At 42.2% G+C, this 25,928-nt stretch overlaps 1 protein-coding gene across 5 annotated transcripts in view; it reads right to left on the minus strand.

Annotated features, from left to right (window-relative positions):
* The window catches only part of rbfox3a (RNA binding fox-1 homolog 3a), a gene marked incomplete at both ends in the record, with an annotated part of 244,070 nt that overhangs the window by 26,834 nt on the left and 191,308 nt on the right, over nt 1–25,928 (minus strand). For 2 of the 5 annotated variants that reach the window (XM_083993812.1, XM_083993814.1), the window contains 4 exons: nt 1,996–2,049; nt 14,849–14,995; nt 16,222–16,225; nt 22,625–22,923. In XM_083993812.1, coding sequence (XP_083849938.1) covers nt 1,996–2,049; nt 14,849–14,995; nt 16,222–16,225; nt 22,625–22,923 — 504 coding nt within the window. The remainder of the gene's footprint in view (nt 1–1,995; nt 2,050–14,848; nt 14,996–16,221; nt 16,226–22,624; nt 22,924–25,928) is intronic. The other 3 variants (XM_083993815.1, XM_083993813.1, XM_083993816.1) reach the window with 2 other exon arrangements.

The raw sequence follows: 25,928 nt of genomic DNA on the forward strand, positions 1-25,928 counted from the left end.
GGACTGTGATCTGAAGGCCACAGCGTGCGATCCACATCGTCATCCTCATCAAAACATTCACACATGCGACCCGCGTGAGGAGCGATGAAGTGAGCACATTTATTATCAGGGTTTGGCAACGGGCATGTAGGAAATGTATTTGTATGCAGCACTCAGCCCTATCTGCAGGCTTTTACTGGGCTCTTCATATCACAGGAGATCAGCTGTCGATAAATCAGGCTGAGGAGAACCATGACATCCTGGATACTCTGTTCACGAAGCCTTGGTCTCTGTATGAGCCACACCTACTGTCCGCTTGATCATAGTGACTACTTATCTATGATGCTTCTTTCACATACAGCAAACATAACAAGCCAGGCGCATAGCAGCGACTACTGACTATGAACTTCTTTCATAACAAGAATTAATTCTAACCTAGTGTATAAATTATGTTGGCCTTGAAGTGATAGTTGCAGTTATTGGACATGGTGTTGTGTGAGGTATTTATCTATAGTCAGTGTGTTACCTGCTGTAGATTGTGATCAATAGCAACACACAGAAGCTGAGTGATGAGCTGGTGAAGGGAGCGGTAGAAAACCACTTCATTTCTTCTTTGAAAATCTAAAATATTTTCATTGTTCTGCTCTGATGTTACAGTCTTTTTCAACTGTTGAACTCCTGCACTATTTCGCAAATCAGCTGTTTGAGTTGAGTCAAGCATAGGTGTGGTTGTAAATTTTAGAAATGTGTTACCAAAGACAAGGGCTATTTGACTGCAAGATACAAGAACGATGTATTAAAATCAAAGCAAACACTGATAAAACTGACTGATTTTTTGTTTTACTTAAAGGTACATTGTGTACTCCCATCTACAGTAGCATTGCGTTTGTACATCGCAAGCAACTCAGTTGTATTTTTCATGCTGCATTCACGTGAAATTGGGCAGACGGCAGACGGACGACACTGACTATAGATAAGTACCTCACACAACTCCATGTCAAAATGTCAAATTCATAAATTTCTCTGTTAATACATGGAGCAATAAAATTTGTCTGGAAAGCCTTGGAAATATCTGATTAGGCCCAAGCTGACCATAATCTAACACTGCTGTTGCAATTTTTGTTACTGCTAAAAATGTGTATAATAGTATTTTATTAATTGTATTTTTAGGTTTTTAGGTTTACAATTACATTGTTATACATTTTCCAATCTGCAAAACTACAAACTGTGAGTTTGATTACAAACTATAAGATGAATATGAAATGGAAAAAAATTGCAATAATGTACCATACTGTACAGTGGTGTATGTATCTCTTGCTTGTATTTTCTCATGTTGCACAGTTATTGTTTGTCGATCCCTCTGCACAGTGCTCGCCTGCAGTGACAGCTTGCCTCCCTCCTGTATAAATAAAGCCATGTCAGCTCCACCGTTATTAGGCGTAGATATTAATAGCAGCTAACCTCTGCCCAGGAACTTGTGGTTATGGTGCAACCTGTTTTTTAATTTAGTGACGCGTAAATCTCCACTTAATAATAAGACACAGTCGAACTGGGCTATATTTAAACTTACAAACAGCTGGTGCAACCGGCTCCGGGACAGTAAATTTAACCTCAGCTCCATCTTATCAGTGTATTCTGAGTACATTAGCAAAGTGTTCATGCTTACTTTTAGCGCTATGGGTTGGGGGAAGCTAACCAGGAAAGACAGTGTGTGTTTGCAGACTGTGCGAATCTTAATGTCAGCGTTAAGATAAGTGGGAGCGATTCATTGTATGTCACAATGTATGACAGTACGGTGAGGTGTAAAAGCTGCCTGGAGGCAAGTGTCACTGATAGGTCCATAATTACTATTAGACAGAAGGAGAGAGAGAGGGGGAGAGAGGGCTGGAGAGTCAGCGAGAGGAGAGGAGGACTACAAGAGAGAAGGAGGCCAGGGGACAAATACAGTCAGCTAGAAAATGTGTGTGTGTGTGAGAGCTGAGTGTGCTCTTGAATGCATGGTTACGGTGCACTTACCTTGGAGCCTCGCTCGTTAAAAATAATCTCCACGTCTAAAATCTTGCCAAATTGCTGTGGAAGACAGGGAGAGAAAAAGGAGGGCAGGGGTAGGATGGGGGGAAAGGCAGAGAGAGGAAGGCAATAATTAGAACATGGTGACCTGCACTGTTGGGTCCTACTCTATATATACATATACAAAAACTTAGTCAAACTTAAAAACCAGCACATGCCTCCACACTTGAGCCCCCCCCCCCCCACCCTTACCACTAAGAGGGTCAAGCAGTCAATGTTGGGAATTAACAAACTCCTCTTCACCCCACAATGAGATTAATAAAATATCCATTTACTCTTAATGCTGTTTAATGCTGTGTTTGCTCTGTTGTGGTAATAAAGAGGTTGTGTGTGTATGTGTATATGTGTTGGAATGTGTGTGTGTGTGTGTGTGTGTGTACTGGGGACTAGGGCTGTGCAGTGTTAATGAACATTACGATGGTGGATGCAGACGCTATAGAAGTGCAATGCCTCAGCATGCACCACTGATCTTAATGATGCCCATCATCTTGGTTTTCCTCTCCCCTCTCAAAATAATAAAAAAAATACAAGGGAAGAAGAGAGAGGGAATATTTCTATACAGGGACGAGGCCTTTCATTTAGGATAGGAAATGAGGTGTGTGAGGGGGAGGGGAGGGGGCTGACAGGGAGTTAAGGCACAGCCCATGATAAACCATAGGTTTGTTTATGTGCTCACGGTGCAGACCATCATAGTAATTACCTGCCAGAGCTCTCCCTCACCAGTCGGTGCCTATAGATTCTCCTCTGATCGGGCTCTTAATGCTCTTAATTGGCTCCATGCTTCACTTTAATTGGCTAATTACACAGAGTGGTCCTGGTGGCCACGCCTCCCAGTGCACTGAAGCTGATTGGCTGTCATACTTGTGGGTTTATATAGGATGAGACATTGGGCTTATGGCTTTTAAACATGAAAAACAATCCAGCAGCTGCTGGTGGGAAGACCTTTGTTTGTAGCCTCATTCTGGGCTTGAGTGTCCATACGGATGTAAAAATACAGAGGAGGAGGATCAGACCGGCATGTGCAGCAAAACAGCAGCAGCACAGAGGTCAGTCCCCAACAACATCTACAGTATATTCTCTTTTTATCCACTGTTTATCTGTAAAAACACTGGCTCTTCTCATCTTGACTATACAGTTATGAACCAGGACCTCCATTATCTCCATGTGATCCAAAATGCTGCTTCTTCGCTCATTAGAGACCTCATCACATCCCCTGTTATATTTAAAGGGATAGTTCAACAGTTTGGCAATCCCTATAGTTTTAGGAGTAGGTTTGTTACCTTTAATTGTCGGTGCAAGCTATTTTTAGATTGGCGGAGCAGAGCTGCGAGCTCCTCAGAGCTACACTACAGAGGCTAATGGGATTTCTTGGTTTCCCTCATCAAACTCATCAAATACACAATCCAACTCCAAAACGCTCTTGTGGACAAGTTGTGACCTGCACATTCACCACGCTGTGAGATAATAACGGAACGTTACGAGACAGAGTTGTTTTTGAGGTAAATTCATGCAAAACCGCTGACACGTGTTCTCGTCGGAGGCAGTTTTCCGGCAAGCAGTCTCTGCTAATTCTCTAATAATTCAAAACACGGACATGAGGAACACAATGATTTGTGTTAATAATTAAAGTCAGCGTGTTTCTACATGATGATGAGCTCATGATATCTCATGACAAATTCTAACACAAGTGCAAGCAATTCCGAAGTCCACTTACTTTTTTCTTGCCACTGTATGAATATTAGATCTATTGATAAGTGCTGCATCCTTAATTACCGTATCTAAAAGACCCCCTCAAACAATATAAATACTGCAGGACCTGAATTACACTGAGCTTTCAAAACCTTTTAGTGTCCATGTGTCTGTCTGATTATTCTGATGAAACACACGCATCCTTAATAGTGTGAGGTCAGACTATAAGATGAAGACTAAACTACTGCGGCAAGGAGGGAAAAATGAGGGCACACACACACACATACACATACACACACTCACCAGTATTAGCAGTTTAACGCCTCTTTGAATAAATACAACTTCTGTTTTAAATAATGTATGTGCATGTGTTCTCCTGATCTGCTTCCTCTCATCCTGTTTCCAACTTCATCTTTTTCTGATTCGATTTGGTCCTTTTCATTTCCGTGTAATTACAATCATGTGCAATATATTATGTCAAATTAGATTACATACTCACATCTGTAAATATATTTACCTTTCAAATGAATTGATATTAGGGTAAAATAAACTCTTTGCAGCTCTCAGAGACCTGGATCACTTTGAGCCTGTGGTGCAGGAGCAGCTGGGATGAACTCATGACTACGTGAACTAACCTTGCCAGACAGTATGGTAATGCTCAGCCTTGTGCTCCCCCCATAACTAGACCTTGAATCAAGTAGTTTATTTCAATAAATAAATAAACATGGAGCAGGCAGCAGAGCAAAGGCAAGGTCACAGCCCCAGCATCAACCCTGAAGATGAAGGAAGTCCACCAGCAAAGCATGCGTCAGACCGTATGGATGATTCACATATACATATATATAGTGTACGTTATGTTGTGGAGCACACATGTGTCGATATGTTGATGTGTTTGAGTTAATTACATGGACACACTGATGAGAAAAACTTTATACAGACTGGGGCTGATATAATTACAAAAGACTGTAATTCTCAAAATGAGAAAAGTGAACTTTTTAAAGAAAAATTATATTTGAATTGAATGGTTTCTTCTTTGCTGTGTTGTGTGTTTGTGTGTGTGTGTGTGTGTGTGTGTGTGAGAGGTCGGGGCTGCAGACAGCACGGATCAGCGCTCTCATTCTGTGCCTGCCTCTCTCTCTCCCTCTGTCCCTGTCTGGGTCTCTCGCCCTCAATGAGAGACCAGTCCACAGCCCGCTGAACAAGTCATTTAGCCCGACTCCCTGTGTTTTCCTCCTGCTTCTCCTTCTCTCCAGTGGAAGGCTGCATTTTAGAGTGTGTGTGTGTGTGTGCATGTGCTTTATTGTGTGCTTCTTCCATTTGCGTTCTTTGAGTGTGTGTATATGTGTGTGTGTGAATCACAGAAGAGAAGACTGGTGAATCATGAAAAAAGCAGGACAGGTTTGGTTGAGGATAAAAAGAGCTGTGAACTGCTCAAAATCCATTTTCCCCAAGTCACAGTGTGTGTTTGTGTTTCACAGTTATCACCTCTATTGATAAGTACGCTCTGTTTACACTATATTGACTGAACTTATTTTCTTTTTCTCTGTAACATTAGTTGTGTCTACACATGTACTTGTGTCTCTGTGTGTTTTTTTTTTTTTTTTTACATCTCTTTATAATCATGTTGTAGGTTTAGTTTATTTTATTTTATATTTTTGCTTCTCTTCTTCTTCTAAGTTTGACAACAGTCACTTGACCCCAGCTGTGCCTGGATGTTTCTATAGATTTAACTGATTTCCACTGAAGGAATTGTCACGAAACAACAAATACACCACATGGTGCTAATTCACGTTTCTCTTCTGTCTTCATTTTTTCCAAAAGTTTACATTATCCTCTTTTCTTAGGCAGCCTCAGCACAACAGTTCTTCTCACATCCTGAATGCACTGATGCAACCGAGACCTGAACACGTCTCAGAACCAGAACACTGACATTTGTCTTCCAGCAAAAAAAACACTGTTACTCAGAGGTGAGGTCAGAAAACAAGAAACAAAAAGCAAAAAACTACCGACACTGTTGTCTTTGGGGCATCTTTTATTCACTTCTTGCACTACAACAGAAATGATAAGGAGTCAGAGATACTGCAGTTTTTATGCCCTCTCTGTTTTGGAACAACTTGACCAACTCCACCAGTTATGAATAGAAGAAAAAATTTCACAATTCCTCTGTGAAGAACGGGGCTTCAAGCAAGTAGGGATAGGGGTAGTGTGATGTAGCCACCATGTGCTGAATGCCTACACCCTTCTTTTAATGTAACCACACTGCACCTGTGTGTGTGTTATGTGTGTATGAGAGCTGTGTGTCCTTCAGAACAGATCATTAAGAACATGAAAGTGCTCCTGCACTAAGGCTAATGAGTGGAATGAAAGCTAGCTTTAATTGTTGTCCACAATGGCTGCGTTATTTCATTAGAACTAATTACCCTGTCAGCCATGCCAGTGGTGAGGCTGACCACCACACACACACACGCCACTCTGATACAGCCCTGTTTAGCACAAATTCAATAGTCTTGGTCAATGCCAATGAGCTGATGAACAAGAGACAAGCAGGATGTAGTGGTGTGACTTGTGATCACTTTTTTTTTTGGGTCACTTTCAGATGATCTTCTGTCAAAACACGGGGGAAGAAATTGTTCTTAGAGTTACAAAGGCAAGTTAGAGTCTGAGAATTTTTAGGATATGTTCAGATTACTCATTTAAAGGAGACATATCATGCCACCTTTCAACAAATTAAAATAGTTCCCACGGATGTCTTAAAGACATGTCTGTGACATGCTTTGGTCAAAATACCCCAAGGATCAAACATCACAGCTCTTTTCATGCTCTCAAAACAGCCCTGTTCAGAACGGCTGGTTTCAGTGTCTGTCCCTTTAAATGCAAATGAACCACTGCTTGCCCCGCCCCTTCTACCAGTCCCAGGTAGAGGTGGTATTATGCAAATTCGAATCCTAGTTACATCACTGGAAGACAACTGAGGGAACAGCTCGTAAAACCACGTGGATTTTAACCTAGGGAGTCTGAAAAGTGATACTTCCATAATATGTCCCCTTTAAAAAAGAAAAAAAAAACATCAAATCAACATCTGCCCTAAACAAACATCAACTCCAACAAACATGTTTACTGTAGTCATCATCCCATCAGGGCTCAAACATCATACTGCGATTATCTGGATGAATTTCTGACCAGATTTTCAACTATGTAGCTTTAACCTGGCATGAAGGTGTGACTGCTTGTTCTTGTAAACCACTCAACATGAACATAAATCAAGTCACTATTGTTCCAGTGCGGTTAATAAAGTATGTACATGAAGACCTGGTCAAAAAGACACAAGGCTCTTGACAGAGGAGAAGTAGTGACTTCATGAAAAGATCAAACGCAACAGTGTGTTAGTCCATCTATGTGGCTCTAAGACACGTTCACATTAGTTCCAACTGAAAATGCAAATCTGTCAAATTTGTTCAAATGCATGGATCTTAGAAAATTCAAAACAAACGGGAACAACAGTTGTTGACAAAACTCACTTCAACAAGAGTAAAAGGTACATTTGTTGGGGACTGCAGGATTAGTCCACACATGTTAATCTAACAAGTCTTAGGCTGTCTGGTGTAAAACAGTGTAATGGCTCCTGTTGTGCCGTGGAGATTGTGCTTTGAACGCTGAACTAAATGCAGGTGACCTGAATGCCTCCTGTGTAGACGGACACACACACAGGGTGTGGAGTGACTACTGTGCTGCCATAACTCCTGCGTAAAAACTTGTTTCTGTGGCGATGCACAGGTGTGTTGTTGCTCTTGGTTACAGCTGACCACACCCACACACCCTCAGTGATGCTGCTGTGACCAGAGGTGAACTTTTAACTTCCAGCCAGGACAGGAAACAGTGATTTTCAGCAGCAGTGTGAAGTCACTCTTGGTGGCTGAAAACCAATTCAGTCCCCTCCCACTTCTGCTTTATTATTAACACTTCCATTATTATTATCATTTACTCCTACATTGCTCTGTAATGAGATTCTTGGTGTGTTTACTTCAAATGACTTCAAATTATTTCTCTTCAATGTAATTACATTCAAAGGTGTTATCACACACAAAAGTGCTATTATTGGTAGCAGTGATACAGAGTGTAATTTCTATGACCGTATCACCACACCAGAGATCCAGCCCGCATGTTTCCACCAGTCACTGCTGTTTTCCTACAGCCTCTCTTCTAACTCATCCATCTCTATTCCACTGTTTGGTCTCTGAGGGAAGTCGTCTCCATTAGTCCAAATTAATGTTATTTTGCAGGAAAGACAGAGAAGTGTTCATCAGCCTCAGTGAGACTCAGGCTCAGACTGCTGCTGCTGCTCCTGAAACTGAATATTATTGTTGAATACAGAGACAAATGTTCTGACTTTAGATAACAGAGATAATTTGATTGCAATTTAAAAAAGGTTTCAGTCAAAAGCAAAAACATTCTTTTAAAAGATTATTCATATTGTCTATATGGATATTAGACTGGTCACAAATCAGTTCCTGTCCAGGTATTGACTTTGTAGTCATGGAAAAGAATTGGAATATTTTACACACTGGACCTTTAAATGAAAAAAATAAACTATCACTCACATATTTACATTAAAGCAGACCTCTGATACCACCTCTGAGTGTTGCCTGAAAATAGTGTCTCCATACTGGAGGTGGACCAGAACTTGGTTTGGTTTACTGGTTTAGACAAGTAAACTACTTGGTTAGGTTTAGTAATAATGACATGGTTAACTTTGTAATGGCAAATAACACCAGACTTTGTTGACCCTTCCCACCACATCCACCTCATAATTGCTCCTTTTACAACATCCCTCCACTCTTTCTCCTGTCATAATCGCTATAATCACTAGAGATGGTCTATCCATTACTATACCACATACTGTATCTATGCAGGGTGAGGGTGGCATCCACCCGATATACAGGGACAGACAACCACACACTCACCCCTTTAGAGTTGAGCCAATTGACCTTAAGTGCTTGTCTCTGAGAGTTGGCTGAAGAACATAGAGACAACCCACATAAGCATGAGGAGAACATGCAACACAAAGGCCCCAGACCCGGGACTCAGACCCAGTGCTGGAACTACTAAAAAACTGAGATGGAGCCCACACAGCACATTGTTTCAGTCTATAGTCTGAAACAGCACAGGATGAAAAGACTCAGTTCACTGACAAACACCAGTGACGTGCTGAAGTAGAGTCTGTGCTCGAGTTAAACACATGCGGCCAGTTATTTTTTTTACCTACAAAGTACAAAGTGATTCTGATGATTGTTTGCATATTTGATGAACCTCCTGTGGTTATGACTCTAATTATAACATCTCAAAATCCATGACATCACCCAGAAGTACCGCTCTCACCTGCTGCGCTTCAGCTTAATGGTAAACAGAGCAATAACTCCTATCACTGTCCCTCTGTATTCTTAACACTCTAATTGTCTTAATCAACAAAAAAACACCGGCACCACTGGGGGGGCACGCAACAGTGGCAGAGCACAGGTTTTCTAACTACCCACTCAGTGCGGAGCGGCTCCATCGCTGCACTGATATGTTGGTGTAAATTAGCAGGTTTTCAGATTATAATTACACCTCGCCTCCTCGGAGGCAGAGCTGGTTAGAGTGGAGCCTTATGGAATAATTGGGGAGGCAAATGAGAGTGTAGCCGTGAACAGGAGACATTAAAAAGAATTCCCTTGCTGGGAACACTGGGCTACCTGGAATGCTGGAAGCCTCCAGAAGAGGTGATTAGGCAGGAGTAGGTGTCATTAAAACTCCATTAGCACAAAACCCAACCCCTGGTGCTCACCTCAAACACACATGCGCACGCACATACACACTGCTGTAGACCAGGAGTGTTTGTGGGTGTGTGTGTGTGTGTGTGCCGAGTGTCTAATGACTCACTCATCTGGCCCCCTACCACTGGGAATGTGACCGTAAGGACCCTGTTGCGGCAGCCTCACTAAGTGCCTGCTTATTAATTAAACACAGCTGAGGCTCAGGGGACGGCGGCGGTCCTGCACATCATCTTGCGAAGTTTCACTCCGCGTGGGGCTAAACGAGCGCCGTCCTTCTGTGAACGCGCCTGGCAGACATTTTGGTTCCGATCCGCGCCGGCAGACATTTTGGTTCCACGTGTCAGAAATAATTACGAGGGATTTATGAAAGGCCAAAACAAACCCCTGCGAAAAAACTGACATGTGGTCAGACTGGGGCCGCCCCCCTCTCCCCCCCCCCCTGCTGTTTGAGCGATATATAAGAATCCCAATCACCCTCGATGTGAGTGTAAATGAGCAGTGTGAGTTTTCAGGCCAGGGGAATTATTTGAGGTGCAGAACTAGATTACAGATTTCAGCCACATCTTGCGAATGAGAGAATTGAATCAGTGAAGTGGTGCTGTGAATGCCAATTATCATTCTACCATTAAAACCCTCTTCCCCGGCCTAGTAATTTCCTTCCAAATGTGTTTTTCTAATTATGAATTAAACTCAAATAAGCTTGGGTAATGAACCCAGTTTTATTCCTTTCTGAGGCCGTACTTTTTCTGCCTGGCGCGTCTCTGCTGCTGCAGCCGTACCCAACAATCTGCCTTTAATTCTGTGTCCTGAGCTGGATTTCCAGAGATGTTTGAGGGAGTATTACTGTGTATTACTGTGTAATTCACAGAGACAGACCCCCAGCTTGTGGCTGCATCACCTTTGATTGAACTTCTTTATATGGCTTTGTTTAACGCTCTCGTATTGCTTTTCTATTACAGCTTTTGCTGAAATGACACTGAATTCCATTTGCTGTAATGCCCCAGCTATTGCCTTTGTTTGCATTGTGGTGGTAGTCTAGCAGAACCGTATTGGGAGATTGAGCCAGTTGCTCACAAGTCCCATTTTAACTGAATGGAGGCGAATGCCACTGCAGCCCATTGTGGCGAAGGCAGAGCCCAGATGGAATCTCGACTGCAGTGCTCCTGCCCTGTCCACAACCATTAATCCTTAAAGGTGGACCATTAACAGGGAGAAAAGAGAAGGAGGTGTGTGTGAGAGTGTACACTGCATGTGGCTGTGTGTGTACGTGTGAGGACCCTGACAGCCTTTTACATTCTCTGCTAGAAGACAGCTACCAAACACAGTGGATCAAAACTGCTCAACTGCTCTGCTGAAGTGTCAAAAAAGTGAGGACCACGGTGAGAAGGAGCATTCAGTGACAGTGGCAAAGAGAAACTTTCCTTTCAAAGACAGAGATCCAGAGCAGCAGCAGGCTCAGGGTGGGCGGCTGTCTGTCCTGACCAGGACGTCCTCAGCGTCTGCTTCGGACCACACACAGGCAACACAAAAGCGACAACTCACAATCATGATTAAAGGGATAGTTCAACATTTTGGCAAATTGGCCCATTGCCATCATCCCTACAGTTTTTTTTTTTAATTGTCGGTGCAAGCTATTTTTAGAATGGCGGAGCAGAGCCGTGAGCTGCTCAGAGCTACGCTACGGAGGCTAATGGGATTTCTTGGTTTTCCTCATCAAACTCATCAAATACACAATCCAGGCACAGTAGTGGAAACTGTCAGGTTTAAAACAACAAAAACGGATAGCTGTAAAAAAGAAACAAGATAGAAAATGAAGTACAATTACCACAGGTATAACACTATCTCACATGATTCACATCACCACCTCTACACTTCAGATTTGCAGCTCCATTCAGCTCTGAGCTTTTCTACAAAAGCCTTTCTTACTAGAAAGCCAGTGACAGTTTATAAGTGTGTGAGAATAAACACAACAAAGCTGTAAAGGTGGACTGGTGAGTGGATCGGTTTCCATGTCCAATCTGATGACATTTAACGTCTCTGACAACCTCGGTTGGCAACTGGCCTCCATAAAAGCTTCAAGGCAGCAGGACCAGGGTATTTACTAAAGTATTTAATGTCATAGAAGAAAACATGACTTGAGTTTGTGTTAACCACAGTCCTTATTTTCAGACATCTAACCTAAAACCCAATCAGGAAATGTTTTGGGACAAGGGACTATACTGAGAAATTACCTACTTTTCAAACTTACTTCTGAGGAACTCTATTACCTTGATTTTACTTTCAGTTTTACTTGTTAGCAGCAGTATTATACATATCAATTAGCTGCTGAGGGACAGCGACACGACAGGGGTATAATGAAGCCCAAAGGAAAAGAAAAACCACACGCTCTATTTCTTAACTTGTATGACTCATTCACACTGTTTTATAATTTACTGAACTAATCTTATTTCCATTGTGTGTAAAAGCTGGTAATGAAGTCATCAGTTTATTAAACTGCTCTTGATTAGATGTGCAAGATGTGCACTTAATAATAATATCTCTCTGACTGTTCTTGTGCAGCTACGATGTTTTCACATGGAGCTCACACTTGCATCAAAGACTGCTGTGTTTAGTTTTACTGTATAAAACTGATGTTTCAAAATAAAAGCACACATAATGCTGTTTTGAAAGGGAATGGTGGTCTCTGTCATATCACCTGTGCTTAGTGTTTTACATCTATTTTTCAGCAAAGCTTCCTTGAAAGGGAAAAGTTGCTGTGACAGGGAAAAGTTTCCTGGCTCCAGTTGTCCTGAGGCTCCAGTGACTTGGATCCTCAGTCATTGTGATCCTGCTCTTAAAGAGGCTGTATGACCTCTGAGCAGCGCTGATTGTAGTGAGAGCTACCAGATTGGCTGTCTCTTCTAATCCCCCTATCCTGCCTCTCTGTCCTGCTGCTCCTGTGGGTTGTTTTTTTTCCTCCCACACGGCTCCTACTTTGCGACCTGATGATGTCACTGGTTAATTGCGGTGCGGTGTTTAGAGCCTTGAGACCTCCCCAGGTGACTGAAGGCTGTTGGGGGGAAAGTTTTCAACAATAAACACGCATGCATAAATCCAAACATACACATACACACACACCGACTTCCCACCCATAACTGGAGCTGTCACCCTATATAGACCTAATGAGGATAAACTCCCTTTTAACCTTGACCCTGAGGAACCGCATTAATTGTGTCTCCACCAGCGCCTCCATCCCCTCCTCTTCTCCCCACATCAGGAGCTCTGAGGCTGGGGAAGGCCAGCGTGCAGACTCCTCTCCTCCTCCTGGAGCAGGAGCAGATGCTCTCGTCGATTAGTGGAGTGGGGGTGAGGGTGGAGGTGTCAGAGGGGAGGAAATCTCCAGACCTTTATTATATTTAATGCTAGTGCTGGATTTGGGTTTTGCAAATCAGTACTCAGTAATGTGTCTATGTATTTGTGTGTGTGTGTAGGTAGTTCATCAGTAATCACTTGAGCAACATGGTCCCACATTGTATAACACACGCACACACACACACACACAGAGGGACAAAGAGAACGTGATTTCCACATCACACACACACACATCCTCGCTCCTCTGTGATGAGCCTGATGTTTGCTTATGGGAAGTGATGAGATCAAAGTTGAGACAGCAAACACAGACGCTGTAATAGATGCTGTGAATCCACCAACAAAAACAATTGCATGAGTTGGTTGCCTTAAATTGGAGCTACGTTCACGGGGAAGGCCTCGGGTGCTTCATGATTTTACGTAACTCTTGATTTTGATCCACTGTGATCAGTTTGTTTTTGCAGGACCGACAGGACCAGTAGATTCACTGTGGGGTGTCGAATCCACTTTGAATGTGACAGATGCCTAATGTCTTAATAAGCAACTGGCATGAAATAACATTTACTGATGGATTTAGTCTTCACAAATCCCTCAGGACATTCTTCCAAAAATTCTCCCAGTGGAACAAAGAATGGGAATGCAGCAAACCTGCACCCAGCACAACAGAGCCAACACAAGATAAATAAAAGTCACTAAGGGCTTTATTTTTTTGTGCTAAAACACAGAGTTGTATTTTCCTGTGGCTCACAGAGGGTATCTGCTCCACTGCACTGGTTTGGTATCTTGGTGACTGCTGAGTGCCACCTTGGGAAGAGCAGCAGCGCAGAGGGTTTGGCAATGAGAATCCAGTGGTGCACAGCAATCTTGGTGCCAACGATGAGGTCAAGCGCCTCCTGCTCAGAGCAGGTCAACTACTCAGTGCACCTCTGTCCTCTAGTATTTCAGTCACTTGATTTAGTGAAGTAATTTTCAGATAAACTTCTCTAAACCCAATTTTATCTCTGTGTAGCCCTCTTTGTACTTCTATGAGTATTTTCAACTAGCTGACAGACATTCTAGTTTCTCAAGTTATATTCTTTTTATTTTGGACTTTCATATTTTATGTGGAACAACCTGGTAAAGAAATATTTGCCATAACAAACTGTCCTGATGGTGTTTTTAGTGGAAAGAGAAGTTTTATTTAATGTAGTGTTTTCTATAAGAGTTAATTCTGAATTGACAGTGTAGTCAGATAATCAAGATTAACAGGTGGATCTTACAGCTGTCAGCAGGTCATGTGCTTCCTTTACTCTGGTCCCATCTACAGTCTCTGACTACACTGTCAATTCAGAATTAACTCTTATAGAAAACACTACATTAAATAAAACTTCTCTTTCCACTAAAAACACCATCAGGACAGTTTGTTATGGCAAATATTTCTTTACCAGGTTGTTCCACATAACATATGAAAGTCCAAAATAAAAAGAATATAACTTGAGAAACTAGAATGCCTTTTTATTTCTACTGTGACACCTTTATGATATTTTACAGTGTATTTATCTAAAATCTCTTCTCTATATTCAAATGATTATGTTTGTTGTACGACAGAATGTTGCACTTCCACATATGTTAAAAAAAAAGATGACCTTTGATGAACTTTAAGGTATCCAAACTGAATTCAAATTAAAAGACTCATTAACCCTGACCCATTTACAGGATTCTATCAGTGTCTGATGGGGAGAGCCTCGTGGTTGAAGTAGATTAAAGTGGTGAATGTGATTGGCTAAGACTGTGACAAACTCATCCACCTGTAACATATCATATTCTCTCCGAGCCCAACCTTTTTTGTGCCACAAGTGCTTGAGACTGAGCTCAACCTGGTTCAAGAAAACAGATGTGCACTATATGACTGTCATGGTGTAAAGTGAGTGTATGCATGTATCTGTGTGTCTGTTTTAGAATCGTCCTCTCACCCCGAACATTTGCCGGAGGTCCGGATCTCGGAAGCGGAAGGGGATGTTGGAGACGTGTAACCTCTTGGGCTGCTGCTTCCCGGACGAGTCGTTGGGCTGCAGGTGGAGCTGCTGGGAGGCGTCTGTCTGTACAGCCTCCTCTGCCTGCTGCAGGAAACACACAGCACGTCACAGGTTAGCTCCTTTGGTGCATGTAAAAAAAAGGTGACTTATGTGAGAGGTGTGGTTGATCAGCTTGAAAACGACACAGAGCTGCTGTGACAGCATAGAGCAGGACTGACAGAACAACATAATGAATTTGTCATAAAGTGGAAGAGTGTGAAAGACACAGAGAGGGAGCAGAGAGAGCGCCGTTTCTACATCCTCTTAAGTTCAAATTGTCATGGCATTGTCATATTGTGTTACTGATCTCCCCTCTCACTGCTCCTGTGGCATCGATATGTGACCCAGGAGATTGAGAGTTATCTGAGACGCATGGGGGGGAAATATATTACTAACAACCTAAGACATGTCTACACTCAAACATACATGATAATAAAATTTGAAGAGGATTTAAGAGAGATTGAGCGAGGCACAGTGGACACTTCCACACCTGATGATTTATGCTGAATGTGAACACTCAGGCATTTATCAGGGTGAGGGTGTGGAGGACAGGGAAGTCGGGAAAAGTTCACAGGGACAGAATATGTTTATTTACAATGAATTACATTTAATTTTAGTGTTAAAGGTCCCACATTGTGTAAAGGTAGATGTTCATGTGTGTTGATTATAAAGCAGCTCTAGGTTCTATATAAATCCTATGAAAGTATCAAAGCCTCAGTCTACAGAGAAATGCACACAGCCTGGATTCAGAAACTGAGCCTTAAAACAAGCTGTCAGGATTTCTGTGACTTTGTGATGTCACTATAAAGCAGTCACTGTTGGCAGTCCACCATGCCCCAATCCCCACCCACATGGACCCACCACTCCACCTTCTAAGATAAGTGTTTACCTGAAATCTGCTATTAATTAATTAATTAATTTTTTAAATCAGATCACTTTGAACAGCCAGCCAATCAGAAGAGAGGCTTAGACCTTTAAGGTTATTTTGTGGTTACGCTTTAATTGTCAGGACAGGGCCCAGTAACAACACTGCGTAAGTGTGGTAATTACTTGTCATTAGCGTTAATCCTTCAATAGATTTTGATACTATTTTCACACTCTTGGGAGATTCTGATGAATATACATACAACTTTCGGGGCAGTGAATTATCTGTAACTAGTTAAGATATTTCTGGCCATTATCCATTTGGAAATATTTGATATTATATTTTATTGTATTGTATTTTTAATTCGAAGATATAAAGTTATAGTGCTTTATATCCATCTGACTACCTGCCTGTGTAGAGAAGAGTTGCGTGTGGGAATCAGGCGAGATGGGATTCGAAATAGACCAGCAGAGTGGTGCCGTGTCAGCAGTAATGTGGGCGCTTCACTGACTGTCGTGGTGAACAGGAAGCTGAGCCTGAAGGCAAGGCTCCAGATTTAACAGACGATCCACATATTAAACTTATTCTAGAGTGCTGAACATGGGTATTATTGACACAAACAATGAGATTGCAACGACCCAAACAGCTGAAGAGTGAGGAGCTCAGACATCAGAGAGGAACTACAGCTCTGGCAACAGGCCTGCTGAGGTTGTTTGGCTGGTCATGGTTATGCTTCCCCCACATTCACATGGATGGAGACCCCAGGGCAATCTGAAGTGACTTGGTACCACCAGATTCCAAGGTATTAGAAACCTAAGTCAAGTACTTTTGGTTGGTTACAGCCCAAACAATTACTGTAAAACTGCAGGTTCACAACTCCACTGTTTACGACATGCCCGACTCTACACTCCAGATACAATAACTGGCTTTATCCTGCTCTGCATCCCTCAGGCTGAGGAGAGAGACTTCTCCTCTTAACTTTGGACAGGTCTGTGAAATAAATGTACCATCTATTGCACTGACTTCAGCAAGTCAGAGGAGCTGGAGGCAGCTGACAAAAACCCAGTTACCTTATAGCATTTAGCATCCAAAAACTATGCTAACTTGTGTATTAATGCAATCCACATAGAACACAGCCAGAGTGTAGAAGTGGCCTCTGACAGCAGCTACTGCTTCCACTGAAACTAAAGACTCCTGCTACAGTACACCGAGGTAGTGAGCGTAGGAACCAGTGGTTGAACTGTGTGGAGGCTGGCAGGAGAAACACTTACTGGAGCTGTGAGCAGCAAAATGGCAACTGCAGGCTCTGAGCCAGCAGTTCAGTGAGGGGCTGCAAGACTGTTGTTGTTAGTATTCAGTCACAATGAAGAAAATCATTGAGTTAAAAAAAAACATTGACTGTTGCTAGGAGCCAGGAAGCAAAGAGTTCCTCTGGAAACAAGTAAGAATTCACAAATTCTCCTCCAGTAAAAGTAATCGCAGGTCATTTCAGGCGTCTGAACAAAAGACAAATGCTTCCAGTTTTTAGATGAAGACAGTTTTATTTTTGCTAAAAGCAGACCTGGGACTTTGTGCTGGACCAATACTGCAGCAAAACAGATTTTTAATGAATTATCACTAGTACTTCAATGTTGCTTCATGTCGACTTCTGTTTGTTTGTCTCTTCCTTGAGTCTTAGTCCCCCCCACTGAGAGGGAAACTGAGAGATTAGAGAGCCTCTCCTCTGAACCATCATCTCAGTCTGTTTCTGTTGATGATGGCACAGCTGGATCACACCTGGATCACCTGTCAGTGTGCAGGTGTTAACAGCTCTGTAGCAAACGCTGATATTTGCCCATTGGCGTACAGTCCAAATGGTAATAAGGGTGCACACTTGCCAGCACAGCTTTGTATTGTTTTTTTCCCCCCCTCCATAAACAAATCATTTCAACTCTAACCTTTAGCTTCTGAAATTCTAAAAGCCTGGCACAGACTCCTCTCCCTTATCTAATTTGGTCAGTGAATTTCCCTCTGAAAACAAATGTTCTATAAATACAAATACTGCTGTTCTTTCTTTCTTTCTTTCTTTCTTTCTTTCTTTCTTTCTTTCTTTCTTTCTTTCTTTCTTTCTTTCTTTCTTTCTCTCTTTCTTTCTTTCTCTCTCTCTCTCTCTCTCTCTCTCCACCTCCCCCTCTCTTTCTCTCTGTGGTTGCCATCCATGCCTTTACAATTCATGGTGTGAGAGCAGCCAGGCAGGAAAAGGAAATAATTACACGAACAATATCATACACAAGCAGGCTGAGCTTCCTCTCTGTCGTCAGGGAACCAGTACAAAGCTGCGAGAGTGTGAGTGTGTGTGTGTCTATGAGAGAGAGAGAGAGAGAGAGAGAGAGAGAGAGAGAGAGAGAGAGAGAGAGAGAGAGAGAGAGAGAGAAAGGGGGGACACTATACAAACCTAATCTGTGCTACGAAGCCTCCCTGTCCATTGACAAACACACACACAACCCAAACAGCTCCAAACTGCCCTGAACGCCTCCATCTGATTACCTAGCCAGTTAGATCTCCCTCGTGTGTGTGTGTGTGCACGTGTGTGCGCAGCAGTGCAACTGCAGCCCACCTCCTCAGGCCTATAATGTAAGCTATCACATATGTACAGTGCACCACAAGATAGGTCGATTAACACAGAAGAATTAGATAAACGCTCACACTCCCACACGCGCACACAAGTATAAGCAAGGAGAAAAAAAACACAGAAGCCCAGTGATATGTAGTATACCACATCCATAAAGTTTGAAGGCTTCCAGGTCCAAATGAAAAGGGTTGAAATGGAAGAAGCAGAAACGGACATATCCTCACTTAGTGCAGGTCAAGCTGCATGGTGACCTCTGTGTTCAAACAACATCCACCAGAGAGAGGTCAGAGATCAACAACTCAGAGCTGGAGAGAGATCAAGCTGGGCATTCACAGTAACATCCTTTAAACAAACAGAGGGGTTACCATCTCACAGCGCATACAACCATGTTATCACACATGTCTGCCATGCCAGCAGAGCTGCTCCGCCGCCAAGCGAACCACTGAGGAACGACGGATTGAGATTGAGAAGAATTATATGAATTGAATTGAACGTTAATATCTAACAGGTGTACAAACCAAACTACAGTACAGCATTTGAAATCCAAATTAAATTGTAGTTGAAGGTTTTTCCATTGACATACAATATACACGTACATGTGTATCATCAGCAGTTTTTTCAGTACAGAATGCAACCAAACTGCATCAGTACTGCGTGTGAAAATAGGCCTGGCTTTCAAGATCCACCTTTGTTCAAAGATCCAAATGGCATCATGTGATGAACAGAGGGTAAACTAACATATAATTTTGTGATGTAATAGGATTTCCTGTAGCATATTTTCATTTCAGTCTCATTAAGAACATGTGTGATTAACAAGTAAAACAAAAAATGAACATTAATTAGTCAGAGAACTGGTATTTACTGTTTGGTTTTCACTTCACCTACATTTCCACTCCAGAGTGAGATAAGAATTTAGACTTGATTTGTAAGTTTTCATCCTTTACTGCATCTTTCTGTAATAAAATGGTTAACTGCACATCTGATCATACAGACTTTAAGGACTTTAATTTGCGCATTGTGCTTTTATTTGACAATGACAGATAGGAAATGCAGGAAGAATACATGGAGCCAGTAGTCCAACTGGTCAGGCGTGTAAAATGGTGAAGCTGTCCAACATCATCCTGCTAAGTAATCTCAGTCTGGCTTCCTGTTGTCTTCTACCTTCTGGTGTTTTTACTGGACTCATTGGCAGCTGTGGTTACAACTCGCTCTGATGCATTACAACTTATTTTGTCAGAGTGGTCCAGCGACGCCTTTATCTCAGCAGCAGTACACACTGTTCACGACCTCAGAGATGCAAACACGTCAGAGTGGTGGAGCGGCTGGACTGCACCGGACAGTCAGCTGTGGAGGGAGACAGACGAGGGAAACCTCAGTGGACCATGTAGCCACGCATCCATCTCTCTCACTCTCTGGCTCCTTTTCTCTGTCTCTCTCTGATGTTTTATTTCTCCCACACTGAGCCACCGCTGCTGAGGAGGAGTCCTGGTTCTCCATCTCTGACTGACAGCCTAATCTTCATTTTTTTAGTCAAGAAAACAATACAGCATCAGGCTGATGTATGGCTCTAACGTTATATTTTTGGACAATAAATGCAGTAAGTGTCTTTTAGGCCACAGTGACCGTGTGTGTGGTGTCTTACTCCTTTATCCTCCACCAACTATGTCTCTTGACAGTAACAATTACAGCCTGTGACAAACTCTCCACAGTGACTGTAAAACACTCCCAGTAATGCTGACTGTACCAAGTCTTCTCTCACTGGACTGCCCAACTCTGCCATCACTGTCTATACAGTACAGTCCCCATACCTTCCCAGCATGCTCCAGTCTTATTGGGCCTGACAGCTTGAAGGCTCTTCAACTAGAAGCGAGTGGTGCTACAGTTAACTATGGAGTTAGAGTGTACGTGTGTGTGTAAGTGTACGTGTGTGTGTGTGTGTGTGTGCAGTTTGAAATGCAGCTGAAATATGGCTCATTTGTCAGCGACCTGCAGCCATGAGTGTGTGTGTGTGTGTGTGTGCGTGCAGCATGCGTGCGATTGCACAGTTCAAACATGAACTTGCACACCAGCTTGATCTTATAGCGAAGGTCCAAGAGAATACTAAAATCCTTTTAAATGAAATCTAACAGTTTGGTATATATCATCTGGATCTCATTTACTTTCTTGTCTTATGCATCCTCTCTGATTCAGAGTCTTATTGGGAGCACAGGGTGGGGTACTTTTGACTTTTTTTTTTTTAACTTTTAGGTTTCATGTTGTGTGAAGTGCGGCGTCAAAGAAACTTCTGAAAGACAGTCCTAGAGTCAGCCGGAGAGGCTTTGCTCTCAGCTCCCTGCATTCTTCCCAGCGTACCCCCCACCACTACAAAAGCATCTGGGCTGAGCTGAGTGCAGCGAGGAACCTCTCTGCCTCAATTAACCAGCTCCAAACCTTAAAACCTTCAAAGCAGAATGGCACTCAAGGGACTGGTCGCTAAAATATACATACCTTAAATTATGAAAGAGTAGTTTGAATTTTTGATTTTTACTGTCTGCATCACATTGTGTTTTTAAGAGATATTCAGCCCACAGTATCTCATATCTCCTTTTACAATCATCTGCTAATAAAGACACAGATTACTGAACAAATGAACCGAGGATGTGTTCACAGGCAGTTTTTCAGTTACTGCTGGAAGATAAATATTTTTTAACTATAGAATGGAATGATTCAATAATATAAAATGTGGTGGTTTTTCCAGCCATATGCAATAGTATCTTTTTGTGCACTTTTTTAATAATTGCAGTTCTTGCACAGTGAATTCTACCTCGGTTTGTGACATATCTACAGTTTGGTCCAAGCATCCCTTATATGAAACATACAACGCTGTAATATAAGTTTGTATTATTAAAAAATACAAACAACTGAAACATAATATATTATTACATCAGACAACAAATGTCTGGTGACAGCTCGACTGTATTTTTTGTGGAGCATATCCATGGATGTGTCTCATGGATCTAAGATGTAATAGATCTGTGATGAAGTGGAGGCTTGACTGCAGAGGTTAAACGTTACTTGCAGATGGGAGCTTCTCGCAGGATTTTGAAATATCATTTAGTCAGAAAGAAATGACCCTCAAAAACAGGAGGAAAAAATATTACCACAAAAAACAGAAAAAAAATAGTCAGAAAAACGTAAAAAATTATCCAAAAACCAAACCAAAAGATAAGTTAATCAAGTGAATGCAATACGCTTCCATACCTCCACTACAGGGCACATATAAGTTGGATCACTACACAGGTACCTGTAGGGTTTCATGATCCTGTGACTGTGGAAATTAAATTAAATTAAAAATCACAAAAGATCTGGCATCAATCTCACATCCACACACAACAACCTCCTCTGACAGATACATCTTTAAAGTTCCCCAAACTGAACCAGAACCAGCCATTTTTTTTTTTTTGTTTTACTTTTTTTTTTTTTAACTTACTCTGGAAGCATCAAGGCTTCATCACTGACTTAGTTGAGAGCAAAGTTGTTTACACAAATTTCAACATCTGTACAGGTGTGAGGTTTACTGAGGAACGAGAACGACCATGAGGAAGGAAAGCTATTACAGAAAAACAAATTCACAAGGTTTAAACAGAATAATGAGCAAAAGGATCCTGAGTAAAAAAAACAACAACATATTTACCATATTTTAATAGTGTAGTTTAACATTCACTATATTTGTTTTGGATGTGTATGGATTCAGTTCCAGGAAGTATTAACTAAGTGAAGGTCTGTCAGACTGTATGAAAGCATCAGTCTGAGATAATGATGACCATTATCCTAATATTCAGTGCTGGGGCAGTAACAGTGTGTTGCACATGGTGCCACTCCTGTCTATAGTAAACAACTGGAGATGCTGTGTGTGTTCTGGTTCCAGCTGCACCATCACAGCAGGCTGAGGGTGGAGTATAAAGAGCATGAGGCAGAGGAGCAGCTATGCATAGAGCACCTCATCTGGAACTGATTGAAGTCTTATAAATGTTCACTAATGCACTTTGTACAGATGTTACAGTTGTGAAATCAGTGTAGCATTGCACTCATTTCTCTGGATTAGTCTATTGCATTTACTTTTTAAATCAGCACATTGAAAGATTCAAGTTTGCATGTTGAAGCTTGACATTTGTTTTGCCCTTGTCGTGCAGTCACCATGTTTTAAACCCTGCGTTACGACTTAGTGAAGAAAGTGCAGCTCAGCGTGGATATAAAGTGCAGACTCACCGTTACTGTGTTGGCTGTGAGGGCGGAGGTGTTGCTGTCATTTCCCGGCTGTTCGCTGTGTGTGTGTGTCGGCGTGTACAGTGTCAGGGCGTGCTCGGCCACCGTGCTTGGTCCCGTGTAGTCGGCCGGTTGGTGGGTGTGGGGCGTGGCGTACTCAGCAGGGATCCCGTTCTGTGGTGGAGGGGGGTACTGGGCCGGTGGGAAGGGCTGGGCCATGGCTTCAGGGGGAGCTGGGGCCTCTTGGTTACCCTGCAGGGATAGAGATGGAAAGAAAAGAGGAGAACAGGTAAGAAAAGGTTGGTTTCATGTCATGGTAAAGCTTCTGAACTCCATCTACAGTGGTGGAAAAGCAGTGAAAGTGCCAGTTCACTTCTTTTTTTTATGAATAAAGGCAGGTTTACCCCAAGTTTGGGGTCAGGAGTGATCAAACTTTTCAATCAAAAGTAGCAGGGAGAATTCTGCTTTCAATTGGCTGGCCTTAACTGGGCTCAGTATCCTTCAAGCTAAGTGCTTGTTAGATCGTCTGACAGCGTCATGGTGGGATCAGGGGGGCTGAATCCACCACAGTTTGGTTTGAGGTTGTGGCAAGTTTGGTACTCCTCTCTCAAACTCTCCCTCCCCGCTCGTTACACAACTTCTATTGTCACTTTTTCATGTGCAGCACCTTGCGTGACTTTCAGAGACACTGAAAGTGCACACTGTTATCTCCATTTGTATTATTCATCGTGTCTCTTCTGGGTATGATGGCAGGTTTTATTTGCATCAAAATGAGCTCCTCTGTAAGACATACAGAACAAACCTTAGTCCTCCCTTTACACATGGTCTGAAAACACTTTTTACAGTCTAGTGTGTTCAAAGCATGCTACGAACTTTAGGATGAACCCATCCCCAGGGGGAAGGAAAGTTCACTGGAATTCTTTTACTGCAGAAACAAAAATGTGTCAGTCTTGCTGCCAAACAGAGATGAATGGTTGGAGCTCATACCCACTTTACTTTAATTCCAGCAGGGGACCATAATACTATGTACCATGACCCTCTACCTCCCCTCGCACACTGTCAGTACTTAAAACCCCCCAAACACAACAACTTTTAATCTTTGTGGAGTAATATTACAGAATAACAACAATAACAAAGTCAAATTCGGGTCAGGTCTTTGTATTAGAGGAACAGTGGGAGCATAAGACAGACTAGAGGAATGAGAGGATGAGAGAAAAAGTGAATCCATGCATCCGAACTGAGTTAGAATAACAGCCGCGGTTTGGTCATAAAATCTTAACAGTGACGAGACTGGAAGGATAACACAGGAAGTCATCAAACTACCTGTCGGCCCGTCAATAAACAAGTCTAATAACTAGAACGGCACTCAGCAGAGCGCGTACCTCAGCCAAGGCCAAACAATCCTACACGTCTGTCAGATCAGCACCAAACTGTAAAAACTCAAACTCAGGGCTCAATGACATAAATATTAAATATTATAAATATATAACTAATATGAATATCATATTTATTACATCAAGATCCAAACTTTATTTCCAACGAATCGGTGAAAGTGTTAAGTTAAAAACAGTGCAATGTTTAGGGAAGCGATAAGAAACATCCCCCAGACCGCCTTCAAACCAGATCTGCAGAAAAATGTAATGGGTTCGTCACTGGGCCATGACCCATCCCTCCACCAAGTTTGGTTCAATTTGTTTTTTTTCCCCCCGTAATCCTGCTGAGAAATAAACAAACACACGGACATGGGTGGAGGTGGAGAGGCAGACAGTGGAAGTGTATCATTTAAACATGGCAAGTGGAGAATATTGGGTTTATTTGTAGAACAGAAAGTCTGTTTGATCACAACACAAACCAGCTCACCCACGCCGAAATCTCCCCGCAGAAAGATGCTCGACAAACACATGCACCCAAACACTCACACGGGGAATAGGAAATATACGTAGACCAAAGGAAAAGCCATGCAAATTACATCCTTTATAAGAGATGAGAAAGATCAATTAACTGATACTCTTTTGATGACAAGCTCTGTTTTGAAATCCACGGTTCTAATAGAAGTTGGCATTTTCCCTTTCTTCTCCACTTTTCTCCATTTATCCCTCGCTTGCTTCGGTTACTGTGATCTTCCCTCCTCTTCCTTTCTAACGTGAGTATCCTGCTCTTTCACCCCTGTCCGGGCTCGTCCTAATTCACACGCCTGTCAGATGCCTGTTTCCTCCAGCCGATGATGATGAATTCATCTGACATATTAGCGCTCCACTTTTCTTCCACGCTGCTCCGAAACTTGATGGAAAATGGCTTAAAAATTTATAAATCAATCACAGCAACTTTTTGAGGTGGGACGAGGCTCTGACCTTAGCTGTTTCCAAAGGTTCCTGCGATCGATGGCTGTATTGAAGTTGGCTATTCTTATGCATGGAGATTGATGGTGTTGAGCATAACAAAGCAGTTTGCCGATGGCTCGCTGACTGTAGCCACGTCGTTTCTGGCAGAGTCATTGTCGACTCCCTGGGCAGAAAAGCGTTTTGCTCAATTTAGAGTTTACTCACTTCACATACAAATGAAGAAAAAATGAATCTCCAGCAGCAAACGAGTCGAGTCATCAATAATGAAACACAACTTTGTTGTGCTTGTTACATCTGGATACAAGTAATGCTTTTTAAAATGATTTGTGATGTTCAAACAGCTGAATGAACACTCTACAATACACACTGCTGAACACTTAACTGACTGTTTTCAAGCTGTGGCAACTGACGATATTTGAAGTTCATCATTTTCTCTCTCAGGTCTCATCCATGTGATCTCCTCAGTGATACAATCTGATCTCACAGTGACACTGTTACAACTACGTCAGACAGGCCAGGACACAGGAACCCTATAAATCAGCCTTTAATTAAACTGTTTCATTCACACGATGATCCAGAGGGGACAACAGAATGACAACAGAGGTGTTTCTATAACTCAATTTTTTTTATGAATAAATGAAATGTGCTAAGCTAAGTATTTTACAACATTATATGCAAAAATTAAATATAAAAATACTATTTTTATAGTTCACCTGTGACCATGGAAACATCCCATTATCCATAAGCACAAGTGCAAAAGTAAATGTGTAAATGACGCCTGAGCAAATTCCATGTGTTGAGCAGGTGCACCAGATAATTGCCCCTTTGGGGATAATAAAGACTGTTTGAACTTGAACTTTGAACTTGAACCATGAATTCAAACTTTTTAGAACAATATTTATTTCTCCTTGTTTT

This window comes from Trachurus trachurus, assembly GCF_905171665.1.
Source record: "Trachurus trachurus genome assembly, chromosome: 19".
Lineage (NCBI taxonomy): Eukaryota > Metazoa > Chordata > Actinopteri > Carangiformes > Carangidae > Trachurus > Trachurus trachurus.